This window comes from Colossoma macropomum, unplaced genomic scaffold (assembly GCF_904425465.1).
Source record: "Colossoma macropomum unplaced genomic scaffold, Colossoma_macropomum, whole genome shotgun sequence".
NCBI classification, from domain to species: Eukaryota; Metazoa; Chordata; class Actinopteri; order Characiformes; family Serrasalmidae; genus Colossoma; species Colossoma macropomum.
Genome location: NW_023494795.1, coordinates 38,446,235 through 38,461,061, shown reverse-complemented (window position 1 = coordinate 38,461,061; position 14,827 = coordinate 38,446,235). Strand labels below are relative to the sequence as shown.

The following is a 14,827-nucleotide window of genomic DNA, read 5'->3' as shown; positions in this document are numbered from 1 at the left end:
TTGGATAAACATCAACTAACCACAGTTTTCAGCCAAAACCTGCTTGGTGTCTGAAAGTTTCTTTAGCTTTGCACTGGAGCCCTGAGGTTAATGGCACAAACCAGCTGAGTAATAGAAGTCTCACCAATTAGCATAGTGCAAACTGCTTGTGTAAATTTTCACATACTCTCCTCAAATCATGAAATGTTAGATATATTCTCATATACTTGCTCATGTGACACTGTATGATGCACTGTTATCTATGAAAAAGGGGGAAAAGTACATGACATAGCTAAAAACAGTAGTAACATCTGGAAGCCTGAATGTTGTTCGACTTCTGACACCGATCTTGATTGGTTCACCACATTTGGATGGAGGGGAAAGTTGTGTAAACTACATTTTTGCTAGGGAACCTAAATCCATGTTTTCTTTATAATAAGGTCAGTCTAGCTCTTGTAGGCAGGCAATATACACGTATGCATGTACAATGTCTACATGTACAGTTACAGTGTCTACAGAATGATCAACATAGTGTTGTGCAAAACTCTGATGACCCTTCATTTCTTTAATGTGAAAATAAACAGGAGTTGATTAAAAAAATCATTAAAATATACAGAAAAAATGTGACTTTGTACTTTTTTACATAGTTTGAAAACTTGGCGTCCTTTGCATTGTGTTAAGATTTCATATTAAACGTGTTGTCAGTCAAGTGAGCTCATTAACATACCAGGACCCCGCCCAGACAGTTCTCAGATATTTCTGATCCGTGTTTATTAAGCAGTGTTTTATCATATTTCTATCTTGGATCTCAATTTTAGCATCATATAAACATTTTTAATATTTTACACTCTGTTCCCTGAGACTTTAAGGTCTTTGAAGAAGTGTGGCCCTTATGAAACTTCTCAAAGCGAGAGCGCTAATTTAAGATCAGGTTATACCCTAATGAACACAGTTAAACCAGTGGGGGGGAGGCGATCAAGCAGATATATTAAATAAAATATATCTCATTATTCTCATTTCCAGTGATATTATTTGTGCTGACTTGAGCAAAAGCAGTCTAAGCAAGGCAACCACCTCTTTTGCTAAGAGCTCAAGTACCAATTAGTGTAATTAGAGCTAGACACTTATCAAAATGAATTCAACACAGCTTTTCCACTTAATCAACTGTCTGCTGAATTAGTTTCATGTGTGTTACATGTGCCTGGCGTTCACTCTGATCTCCATAAATACATGTATAAACTGAGTCGAGAACCCTCCATCCATTCATGAGAAACAATAACATCGAAATCCAACAAGCGAGTCACAGCAGAACGAGGGCTTTTTTGGAATATCAGGCCCATTATGTAGTCTGTTCCTTGAGTGCCATGCTGATTTGAGTATTGTTTCCATGCAAAATCTGCCTCGCTTTTTAATTACTTGTTTGCCTCTGCAGTTCTACCATTAAAGTCTTGTGGCTTCATTAGATAGGACACAATTAGCAATGCACAGTGGTAATTGATTGGGTGATTGATTGAGGAAAACTCAGACAAAACACGCAAGCAGCTACTCCACTAGACAAATGGCTTCTCGTTAACCGTCTACAAGAAAAACACTAGTGCCTTAATTTGTTTAGCGTGGTTGTCGTGTTTGTAAGGCTCAGCTGCTGCTCTGACTGCTCTGTTCCTGTGGTAATCGAAGGACCACTTTTCTCAGCCTTTTCAGCCTGTAGAAGGCATGGCAAATAAAAGAAGATTGAACTGTTTATTTCATTAATAAATGAATACATGTAAATAATTGATTGCGCAATCGGATCAAATTGAAGAAGTTCCACTTCATGCCAAATAAGTGAATTGCTGTAGGTATGTTTGGTGTTCAGATTTGGCTTTAATTTTGTACAGGAGCTGTGAGGCTGACGTAGCTAATAAGTAATGGTAGCTTATACTGGTAGCTTGCGTCAGGTTGTTAGTAGTATCAAATAGACTTGCTTATGTAGTTTCTGACAGTGCATAACATACTGTTGTCTATAAAAAATGGATGTTGCGTAGCTAGAAACAGTCTGTACTTTCAGATTTTTTGATAACCTGACGCTTTAAGAGCGAGTTGTTTAACTGCCTGGTATCCATGTAGGATGTGTGTTACAGCAGTTACCAACAGATAGCATGGGTAAGTCAATAAGGAAACGTTAGATTAGACCCATTAGATGGGGTTTAAGACGCCTACTTTTAATTTACTGTGTGGTTTCTCTGCTGTATTTTATGGATCTCTGTGCTGCATTCTCAGTTCTCCAGGCTGAACTCAGGGTTCCCTGTGCTTTATACTGTATTCTGTATTTTCCTCTGTGTGCTGGATTCTTTGGTGTATTCTGGATTCTGAATGCTGCATTTGGTTTTCTCTATGCTGCATTCATTGTTGTATTCTCAGTTGTCTATTGTGCATTCTGGGTTATCTGCTACATTCTGTGTTCTCCATGCTACATTTTGGGTTCTCAATGCTGTATTCTTTGTCATCTGTTGGATTCTTGGTTTCTCCCTGTTGTATATTGGGTTCTCTGCTGCCTTCTAGGTTCTCTATGCTGCTTTCTGAGTTCTCCAATATGTATTATAAGTTCTCTGACAGATTATCTTTCCTATATTACAGTATTCTGGGTTCTCTGTGCTGCATTCTGGCTTCTTTGCTCTACTCTGGGTTCTCTGCTTGTCTTCTGAGTTCTTTATTGTAGTTTAAACTGCGTACTTTAGGTTCTCTATGCTGTGTTGGGGATTCTGTGTTATAGGCTGTATTCTGTATGCTGTATTCTGGGTTATCCACTTCATTCTGCATTCTCTATTGAATTCTGGGCTCTCATTCCACATTCTGGATTCTCTATGCTGCTTTCTGGTTTCTAGTTTTGGTTCCTGTACCCTGGGTTCTCTGGGCTCTGTATGCTATATTTGGAGTACTCTGTTCTCTGGGTCTGTATTCTAGATTCTCTGTGCATTGTGCGCTGTGTATTGTGGTTTATGGCAGTATTCTGCTCTGTTTTTGGTTCTCTATGCCGTATTCCTAGTTTTATTTTAGATTTCTATGCAAGTTCTCTGCACTGAATTCTGGGTTCTCTGTGCTGTAATCCAGCTTCTATTTGTTGTGTATTTGGTTCTTCACTGTATTCTGGGGTCTCTGTCCTTTATTTTAGGTTCTCTGCTGTATTCTAAGTTCTCTGCAATGTGTTCTAGATTCTCCTTGCTGTGTTTTGTATTATTTTCTCTTATTCTGGCTTCAGTCACGCTCCACAGGTCCCTGTGGGTGAGTCTGAGCGCTCAAGGCCTCCTACGCAATCTGCCTTTATCAGACACTGACCTTACAGAAGAGTTCACCCACTAATTACTATTATCACTGCTACCATTTCAGATGATTGGTTTGAATAGGTTTTTAGGTGTTCCCGGCGTGGCTCTGAGTGGGGCTGAAAATGACTGAGATAATGCCTCGAATTTGGAGAGCTTTATGGTTCGTGATTATGTCCATCGTCTCCTGTCTGCCTGATTTATCTCTGACACAAAAAAAAACTCCTTTTCTGAAGTATTGTGCGCATTGCCTTTCATGCATAGCCCTGTTCTCTCATTGTTCTCCTCCCTATGCCTCATTTCTCTCGCCACAGATTTATTAAAGTGGCCTTCGGCTGGTCCGCACTGTTTGCTTCCAGTCTGCCTCTTAGCATGCGGAGCATCTCCAAGGAGCTTCATATAGAGCCCCACCCTGCAGCTCCTATACGAGAGGAGGCCATTCTCACGATTAATAGTGCCCTGCATGGACACCTCAGCGACCCCTCCACTGTCTTGCTCATAACGCATGGCAAGCCTGAGAGAGAGAGAAAGGCAGTATAAAGGTAGCATCAAAATATTTGAGCTCATAAAAGAAGAGGAGCCAGTGTTGTCCCCCCAGGCCTTTGGCTTCACATAGAGGGGGTGTTGTGACTCAGTCACCGCTTTCTGAGTCATATTTCAGCAGCTGAACTTTCAGCATTTCAGAGCACACTGCCTGAAACGTATAGGAGGTGTAGCCTACAATATAATCCAGCAGTCAAAAAGTAACTGCTGAGATAGTTTTTTTTAGTGCTGATCACTAGTGCACAACTGAAAAAGAATGTAAGAAATAGACCATTTTGGCTACATCTACATGACATGGTCAAAGCACTTTGCAGAGATGTGTAAACACTTTCCAGTCAGATTTCAGCTGATATGTGGTCATTAGGGGAGTACTGATAATTTGACTTGATACCTAACTGTGCAGTCTCAATTTGATACATTTTCCAATACAGCAAAAATATGTTATGTCTTTTTTAACCCTCTTTAAAAAAGAACTGTTGCTACACCATAAAATACACTAAATATCTAAAAGAAAGTAGGCACCTATGTGGACGCCTGACCACCACGCCTATATGAGCCTATATGAGTTGGCCACCCTTTGTGTCTATAGCAGCCTTCACTCTTTTGGGAAAGTTTTCCACAAGATTTTGGAGTGTATCTGTGGGAATTTGTGCCCATTCAGTCAAAAGAGCATTTGTGAGGTCAGGCACTGATGTCGGACGAGAAAGCCTCGGTCGCAGTCAACGTTCAAATTCATCCCAAAAAAGTTCTGTGGGGTTGAGGTCAGAGCTCTATGCGGGCCACTGGACTTCCTTCACCCTTAACTCCACAAACCATGTCTTTATGGACCTTGTTTTGTGCACAGGGGTGTAGTCGTGCTCTAACAGGAAAGGGCCTTACCAAAACTGTTGCCACAAAGGTGGAAGCATATAAATATCAAAAGTATATGCTGTAGCATTAACATTACCCTGGAACTACTGGAACAGGAACTAATATGCTGAGCCCAAACTCTAGAAAAACAAACCCCAGACCATTATCCCTCCTCCACCACCTTCGGTAGGTAGCGTTCTCCTGGCATCCACCAAACCCAGGTTCGTCCATCACACTGCGAGATAGTGAAGCGTGATACATCAAACGTTTCCGCCACCTGAGAGTCCAGAAGTCCAGTGGCAGTGTGCCTTGGCGTTGCGAAGGTGGCATCCTGTGATAGCGTTGTGTTTAAAGTTACTGAGCTGTTCAGTTTGACCCATTCTACTGGCAGAGTTTATCTATGGAGATTTCATGGCTATGTGTTTGATTTTATACATCTGTTAGCAATGGGTGTGGCTGAAATCCCTGAACTCAATAATTTGGAGAGGTGTCCACAAAGTTTATATCTGCCTGTAATATTTTCTAAAAGGGTCCATATCATGGAAAACAGAATTTTCCCCCTTTTTGAGAAATAAATTACATTTTGTTGATTTTCTAACTGAAGATAAATTAACTTATCATCTAAGGACAGCAAACTTCTGTACATTTTAATGTACAATTACTGTTAATTTGCCGAATTTAACTTATTGGGCAGAACTTATACCTGTACAAAAGTTTAATATTTTATATTTTCTACTTTTCAGTTCATTTCAGCAAATAAATGAAATTATGCACTCAATTTTTGTGGACAGTTTATGCCAAAATGTATTTCACATTTTAAGAATTTTTTTTTTTTACTTTTTTTATTTTCATATAGAAAATCAACAAAACATGCAATTTGAATAGGAGTGTTTAAACTTTTGCATAAAACTGTATACAGAATTCTCAGTATGAAAAGTACATTCAAACTTCTGAACAGGAACTGCCAAAACATGGCTGAGAACAGCAGAAGCAGCTCATGTTGTAGTGAAGACCCAAGCTGTTAGTAATGCAGTTTGCAGGTGTGCGGAAAGAGGAAAGATGGAGTGATTGTGGATTTGGGCGGGTTGGGTGGCAGAGAGAGAGAGAGAGAGAGAGAGAGTGACAGTCCTGACTGCTGATGCTTTCTGCTCTGGCTGAAAGATGGAGTGTAAATTGAGGGACGTGTGGTCCAGACCGCAGCCATAATGGAGTGGATTTGGTTGGATTAGGCACCAAGTCGGCTCCAAAATAGCTGCCAGGATCTCACGGTTACAACTGGGGCGTGATGCCGGCCTGGGCCAAAACTAACAGGAGCTGCTCCCTCGCTGCCAAATGAGGGAGGATTATCTCCACCGGCTCCCTTGGTGCCATCAGCGTGTGCGGCAGTGTGTTCGCACACCTATATTTGGGTTTCCGCTAGTGTGTGTGCAGTAATTATGTTGGCATTATTTTATCTGTGCGCATTTGTGATTCCTCTTCTCCCTTCCGATTCATCGCTTCGTCATTCTGAAGCGCCACCCCCCCTCCTTTCCCCCCCGACATGCTAACAGATGCCCTTCGCGGCCAGAGCACACGGGCTTTTACTTACCCAGCATGCCGCTGCACTCAAAGGACCAGTGTTTCCTTCCAGTGCCGCCCACTCCTCCGCTGTCCCGCAGACCCATGGAGCAGAGCTTAATTCGTTCTCTCTCTCTTTCTGTCTCTTGCAGTCTTGCACCTGCTGTCTTGCTGTCTGTGAGCCCCTCTGCACACCTTAAATACCCCCTTAGAGGCATTCTCAACATTTTAAAGCTCTTGAGGAGGCTTTTTCTTTACTCCGGAAGCCCTTCTTTTACCATCTTTGCTTGAAATTTACTTTGGTAGCTTGTCAGCTACCTCCTTTAAAAATGCGTTTGTCAAAGGCTCTTAAGTATGCTCAGTGTTTACATAGAGAACTTTGACAGCTCAATAAACTGTTTGAACATATAAATGGTTCTTTACATGGTGAAATAGTTTGTCTCTTGGATGGAAAACCTGTTGTGCATGATTCTATGTAGGACCAAAAAGCGTTCTGCTATTGGTGCATGGCAAAGAACCTTTTTTGGTGCTATGTAGTATGGATCCTGGTTTCTTAATGCTGCTTTACTAAATGCTTAAACTGTAACAGCTTATATTTGGGCCCATCCTTCAGTACCTCACAGTGGTGTAGTGGTGTCTAAATAGGTGGGCATCATATGAATAATGTTAACACTAAACATACAGTTCCTCTGGGTGGTCTGGTTTCTTCCCACAGTCCAAAGACATGCGGTCAGGCGAATTGGAAACGCTAAATTGGCCCTAGATGTGAATGTGTGTGTGTCTGCCCTGTGATGGACTGGCAACCTGTCCAGGGTGTATCCTGCCTTTCGCCCAGTGATAGGCTCAGGATAGGCTCCAGCACCCCCCGCAACCCAAGAGGATAAGCGGCTTAGATAAGATGTGTGTGTGTGTGTGTGTGTGTGTGTGTGTGTGTGTGTGTGTGTGTGTGTGCACATACAGTACTCTGCAGAAGTAACCTTTTTGCACCCTTTCCTATATTTAATTTCCAGTCAAAAAAAACATACATTTAACGCAATCACAGAATCCTCAACAACTAATTATGTTTATTTTTTCAGTATTGAGTTTGTCCACTTTTTGCCTTTATAACAGATTCCATTTCAGGAGACTCTCTTTCAGTTTTTCATAGAAAGCTGCTGAGAAATTTTTCCACACTTCCAGTTCGGTCTTAGAAGTTGGTTGCATTTTCTGCTTCTCATGGTCCAAGTAATCCCAAATACAAATTAGTACTCATCAATCTGTAAAACCTTACTCCACATCTCAGGTGTCCAGTTTTGATGTTCTAGTGCTGATTTAACCTTTTTTTGTCTATTTCCGTTTCTCAGTGAGGGCTTATTGACAGCTAAATATCCAGACAAGTAGTATTGAGTTGTGTTCTCACAGTGGAAGGATGGAGAGAAAGACCTGTGGATTTTTCATATCTGAAGCAAGAGTGGAGCTTGATATTGTCTTATTTGATGGTTTTGGGGTTCTACCAGGTCTTGCACGCTTGTTAGGAGTCTAGTTTTTTTTTCTTTAAATCTTTTTATTAATTTTTTTTTAAACTTCAGATTTGAAAAATCCTATTTTGTCACTTGTTTTCTTTTGACTTTATGTTCAAAGAATGGTTAGTCATGCAAAAAACAATAAATAACAATGTATTAGTTATTTTTTTCACTCTGGCTGTCGTCATGAATGTCAATTTTTGGAAACTGAGTCTACAAATGTCATTGACACGCTAGTTAGGACTTTCCTTTCTGCTTTTTTTGCTATGTATTCTGCATATCGAGTGGGATATTATGTTTTCAAGTGTTATCAAACCTGTAGTGGAAGAGTGTTTAGTGTTATACCTCCTGTTGATTCTCAACAAGAACAGAAATTGCATACTTCTTGTCTAATGTTCCCTGTAGAAGCCGCAAAATCGGCTACAATCAGGCAATATTTGCACTGTTGAACTGTTTAAACATAAGTGTAAGAAACAAACAGCGTTAATAAGCACTTTTTATTTATTTAATTATTTGCCAAGTGTTAGATTTTGACAGTTTGTTGTAGGCCTGTTTAATCTTTGTTCTCAGCTGAAAATCTCAGCTTTTTTCTCTTTCAGTCTGAAAATCAAAAGTGGTACTTTCAACCATTTTCAGCCAAAATGTTTTAGTGTCCGAAATTTCGGTGCATCCCTATTTAAATGTGTTAATAAGTATTTCTTGGCTCGTTTACAATTAGTACAAAATGCAGCTTCTGGATTCCTCACTGACACAGAGTATCACTTCACCTTCATTTCAGCCTAAGATCCAGTTTAGAGGTCTATTAAAGCTCTTGTTTTTAAAGCTCTTAATGGGCCAGCCACATCCTGTGGGCTGACTTGCTTCTCCCTTAAAGACTCTGAGGTCTTTAGATGGGTTACTTTTGGCTGTTGCACAGTGTCGGTTAAAGCTTAAAGGGTGATTGTGCCTTTGCGGTCGCTGCACTGAGCTTGTGGAACATCCTACACCAAATATTAGTGGTGCTCCCTCTATTACTGCTGTTAAATGAAAACCTAGAACGATACGTCCTTGCGTTAGCATTTTAAAATATTTTAAGTGTGTAAATACAGTGGCCTTTGTTGTTTTTATGAGCTTTATCATGAGGTTTGCCAGAAAGTTTGTACCTGTATGCCACAAATGAACACTAATAACCCAATGCAACATGCTATTGTTAGTCTCTTTAGCTGAGTGGCTGAGTCATGAGTGTTTCAATCACAATACAAATGAAAATGAAAAAGCATCAGACCCTCGGTCTCCATCCGCTGTCTAGTCCTTTGAGGTAGTCCACTTTCAAGGCAGTGGTCATAAAGAAATGGCCAGTCATGTTGGATTAGCCTTAGCCTAACATGAACACCAGAGCGATTGACGTGCTGTTGTTTCCTCTCGTACCGCCTGAGAAGCTGCCATGGTCAGCTCAATGAGACCACGCCATGGTCAAGGCATTGCGCACAAAACAAACCGTGGACCAGTTGGTACCTTGCAGCTGTATAGCTAATATTTTTCAAATTTCAGCATTCCGAAATGAATTTCAGTCTGACAGTCGGAGGCACGAGTGTACAGGATGCAAGTATGAGACAAATGACTTGAGAGTTTTAGGGAAGCTGAATTTAGCTTTTTATTCAAAATTCCCATTCCACCTTAAACTTAAATCAGTTACATTCTGGCTCCTGTACAAGTGCTTGCTCCATTTAAGGTGGAATGGAAAATTCAAACAAAAAGCTGAAAAAGCGAACTACATGCAAATATGACACATGATGCTTTTCGCATTACGATGTGAATGGCTTGCACTCATTACAAATATTTATAAAGACGGCCTTTGCTTTCAAGGAGGTGGTTGGACTGACTTCACAGGCTTCATAAGCTTGTCATAAATGTGTAATAAATTGTATGCAATATGGTGCCATAATGTAGTGGTACTCTTTCAGCGTGTGCATTTCTGAGGTGTTTGTGTGTAATACTTCTTTGTATCTAATGGTGCTTCTTGCTCTTCCTCCACAGGTGTCAAAGGAGTTGAAGCAGTACGATAATAAGATCATCGAGTGCACATTCAAAAATAACTCCTGGGTTTTCATGAGGCAGAGAATAGACAAGAGCTTCCCCAACTCCTATGATACAGCGATGGGTGAGTGCCAACACTGTGACCTCTCCTGCACTGAATATTTAAATAAGCCTTTCGAAGCTTTCCATCTACCACATACTGATGAGTGGCCAGCTAAACCAGTCTGAGGCTGTGAATGCATTTGGATTGCATTTTTTTACTGTATTATTAATAGTAATTGAATAGTAATTCATTTGTTTGAACAGTCTATATGCTAGTGAGGGATACTGCGGTCACAAAAAGTCTTAGTCTTGTGCAGTTTGGTGCTTTTCCTGCTCTAACACTAAACTGGCTAACCAGGGCTTTATGATTAATCACATTTTTTTTATCATTGTCTCAAGAGTTTCCACAATAATCAGGGGCTGAGATAAAAGAACGATTTAAATTACATTACACAAGCAGCACCAGTGTGATATAGTTACATTGACAGGAACATAGCATTAGAAGCTCAAAGAAGTCTAGAAGCAGGTTTGAAGCCTGCTTTCCAGCATAAAGAGAGAGTGACTTAACCACTCTGCTGTATATCCAAGCTGCACGTCTAGTCAGAGAGACTCTATTTTATCATTTCTCTTATTGTCAGCAACTTCAGCAAACATCAGAGATGCAGGTAAACAAACACACATTGTACAGCCACAGCACGACAGAAGGAGGGGTCCCAGAGCTTTTTTCCTCCCTCCAAAAAATGATAGAAGGTTCAAGTGAAGGAGGGAAGAAATGCAGGATCTCATGAATACATTTCTGTTTGAAGTCACAAGTTCTGCGTATATGAAGTAAAAGATCCAAAACCATACCCCTGGTTTTGTTTAACAACCAGCTCAGCAGACTGCTAATAGGCTAAATATTCAGTCAGGCTTTAAGTTGAAATGTTTACTGAAAGATTCACTGTAAATGACATACAGAGTTTCCTGATTTACTATTACAAACTTCTCATGTTCATGTGTAGGCTGGGGCTGTATAGTATAAAACCATTAGCTTGATGCTAATTTATCATGGGGAAAAACAATAGTAAAGCAATAGTAGAAGTTAGCATTATCATTGCAGTGGATAAACAATAGAAAGCAATAGTAGAAGTTAGCATTATCATTGCAGTGGATAAACAAATGCTTATAAAGTGCAGACTTCAACACTAAGTACTGTTATATTAGAATATGATGTACAATTATCATTATATGATAAAAAAAAATAGAAGTTTTAGAAATGGCTGCTTTATGTTGGGGCCTTTCACAGCTCTCAGTAAAGGCTTTTATAGCAGGGTTTCTCTACTCTAGTCCTAATTCTGCTTTGAAGTGGTCTGGGTTTTTATCAGAAAAGCGAGTTTCCCAGCAAGAGGCACCACATGAACAGTATTCCAGTTTGGATGATGATGTTGGGTACATTGAAATTTTCAATGCAGGACGAACTGGCTGCGTGTGACGTCAGCGTTATTTTTGGCATGGCAGAAGACAGAAGTGAGCTAACAGCTATCAGATAAATTGTACAATGTAGTAAATGGTAATGGTACAGTGAATTTTAAACACATACAATTAATCCACATTTCTACTTCGTATAAATTTAAAACACCAGTAAACTAGGCCAAAACTGATAGATGCCAGTTGGATAATATGCAACACCCATTTCACAACATCACTTTTTATCTCAGATCACATAAACCACACGAACATGGAACGAGTATCTCCTATCGCCCAACCTGCAGAACTGCAAACATGCCTATATGGTCATTAAACACACAGAGAGCAACAATTCTTACTTTTTATTTTTAATAAATATTTTACTACACATACTGTACATACATAACCACCTACACAGTTGTACTGTTTAAAAACGGCATTAAGAAAATATATATATATATTTCTTTTTATACAGTATCATGATATCATAAACTGTGATGGGTAACTATTGCGATATGAACTTCGCCACATGCCTCCTAGTAACTAACTGATGAGTTAAATGAGGTGTGTTTGAGGTGTGTTTTGAGCAGGAATATAACCAGTCTGTACTAGACTAGTTTTATGAATTTTTGCATCTGTAGACTTAAAATAGGAAAATTGGTTAAATGTTAGAAATGAAAACAGAAAACATACAGGTTAACATTCATGAGCAGCTAGCATCAGAGGTGATGCATATCTTTTTGCTCAGAATGAGTCAGATGGTTAGTTCAGATGATTACTTGAATGAAAATGTCCGTACTTAACTAAATACATTTTGTTTTCCTTCACGCACATTGGGGTGCAAGTGTATATTAATAATAAAACTTTTAACTCTGGAAAAAGATGATCCACAATCCTGTAGTAAACAGCAGGCCACAGGCAAACGCAGCTCAGTAAGGTCTCGGAGTCACGGGTAGTCTAAGGGCACCACACTGTTTTCCTATGTTCTTTTGTCTCTAACACTTTGTTATGCCCTGTGGACTGGAATAGATTTGAGTTTTAACCATCTGTGCTACCAAATATGCTGTTTTTTTTCTCATGTTTAAACAGCATCTGGCCTCCCTTCTAATTTCCACTTGGCTCTTGGCCGACTCATTAAAGTCATGGACGTTAACAGCAGCATGACCATAGTGCACTGAATGATGATCACAAATAAAGTAATAATGGTTCCCTGTATAAATACCCCAGAGCCTGGCCATGGCTGGAGGATATGGCTCGTCATCACATGTGCACTAATGTCCTGTTCCTGTCCTACACAGCTGTGTGCAACAGTATCCAGTATCCGGTCACTAAGGAAAACCTCCTGGAGTTCCTGGACCGCTGCGCCCAGAGCCAGTCCCGGAAACACCATTCGGACCTGGATGCCCAGCTCATGCCCCCTCCCCCTCCAAAGAGACCCAACCACGGCTTACCATAGCGTGGGACAGGTTTGAGTTGCGCTAGTGTAGCAAGATTTGTGTTTTGGATTTTTTTTTATTATTATTATTTGTATCTCCAAACCATCATCGATCATCACCGGAAAACCAGCCGATGGCATTTGTGAGACATTTGCGCCGTAACATTTCGCAGCTTCGTCACTTTCCGAACTCTCAAAAAAAAAACATCTACCAGGCAGCAGACGCTGCACTGCTTTGAAATCTCTTTAAAATGATGTGGAGATCCTTGTCTGAGCTTTCAGAGCTGTGACAAGGTCTTGTTTAAATAATAAATAAATAAATGTGTTACACTGACATTTGTTTACCTCCTTTTTTATTTATTTTCCCTGCATTCAACCTGTTTTTTGTTGGCTCAAAGAACTGATGTGTTGTCAAGAGTTCCAAAGCTACTGTCTATGCAGAACAGATGACTGTCAGTTTTTTCCTGCTTTTTGTTTGTCTGTATTTTTATTTTCCACAGAGACCAGCGATAAGTTTGACCAATAGACTGTTCCACTCTGTTCTACTATTGTTACATCACGGTCAGTCACAGAAGCAAGCATTTCGCTGATGTGGTTTGAATGACTCAAGTAGGCTTTGCTACCTGGTTAAGAATTCAGCTCTTTAGTTAGCCGAGGCGACCTTTTCTTTCAGATTTGATTCTCTTCAAGGCATTACCCTGTTCATCCAAACACGGAGGCCTCTTGAACTTCCTTCTCGATTAGTGCAGTCGAAGGATATGAGGCACCAGACTGCCCTGTCTCTTCTGATTTAAAGACTCCCAGTTTGGCATTCGCTTCAGAAATGCCAGAAGCAGCGGTGACACAGCGCGGGGTCTTCGACACGAGTCTCCTGAAACAAGTGCAGCCTATCAGAGTCCGTGGAGTCTCCTGGCCTGTCAGAATACAGGGTCAAATGGTAACAGTTCCAGACTGATAGTGCAAGACCAGAGTGCATTGTAAATAGGCTGCTACCCAGCCTTTCTTGCTGCTTTCCAGTGAAGCGAGAAACTGGACAGTAGGACTGTCCCTAAGGATTCTCTAGTCCAACAAAAAGGGCCCCCCAAGCCAAAAAAGAAGGACATATCAGAAAACATTGGACTGTAGAAACCTGAAATTAGGTTGCACTCTCACCCTTAAAATTCCCAGGCTTATTACATCCTACGGCTTTTTATTCATTAACTACAGTCAGCACCATTATTATTGCCACCCTTGGTAAATGTAGGTAGAAAGGGTCATAAAAATGTTTAATGCTTAAAATCAGCTCAGTCTCACACTGAAAATATGAGATCATTCTAACCTTTCAATGAAGTACTTAGTCTAACACTGTCCTAACAGCAAGCGAGCGTTCAAATGGAGTGTTGTATCGCGTCACAAAACCTTCAAGATGTCTACAGTGGAAATGTCAAGTGCGCTTGTCAAGTCAAAACGTGAACAAACCACGGATATAAGTTAGCTGCTTCACTGCTGGAGATGTCCAGCTGTGGTTTTAGGACATAGATTTAATAGACTGTACAACGGGTTATGTTTTACCCCCAAATTTAACATCATCAAAATATTCAACATTATACCAGACTGGTGTTAGGCAACTCGGTTGTATCGTCTGCCTAGCTTGCTAAGTTTCTTCAGCTTATCAGTCAGTTACACAAAAACAATGGTATTCACCTCTAACCTCCAGCACTCTGGCAGTTTCTCTCCAAATTGTTTACTAAAATGGTCGTAGAAGTGGAATGACAGAGTGACACGACGCATCAAAAATAGAAACAGGGTGTCCATCAAAAAGTTGCGTCACATTGCACCATGTTGCTCTCTGCCACTCACAGCTGGTGTGGACAACTTTATTAATTATAATGGGAGCATTTTCATTTTGTCGTGTTGTTTTTCATAAACCCTCACATATCTTCACCAAGGGTGCCAATAATTATACAGCTGGCTGTACATGGACTACAATGCAATCTATTTATTCTTAAGTTATAGAAGTGTGTAATCAAAGTTTGAACCCACTGAAGGTCCTGGCCATTTAAAGGTGTTAAGCGGTTATTTTGTTCAAAGTGTTACTGAGAAGGTTTATGGCCAATTAAAGTGAAAAACACGTTTCACTAATTGCTGTTACAAATTTGAATGTAGGGCACTGAATACGA

General features: G+C 40.3%; 1 protein-coding gene across 1 annotated transcript in view; it reads left to right on the top strand.

The window, feature by feature from the left end:
• Positions 1–13,002, top strand: part of rngtt (RNA guanylyltransferase and 5'-phosphatase) — a 194,252-nt gene extending 181,250 nt beyond the window's left edge. Inside the window, exons 15-16 of the mRNA XM_036582370.1 lie at positions 9,746–9,869; positions 12,532–13,002. Of these exons, the coding sequence (XP_036438263.1) occupies positions 9,746–9,869; positions 12,532–12,689 (282 nt within the window). The 3' untranslated portion in view covers positions 12,690–13,002. The remainder of the gene's footprint in view (positions 1–9,745; positions 9,870–12,531) is intronic.
• Positions 13,003–14,827: the final 1,825 nt, after the last annotated feature.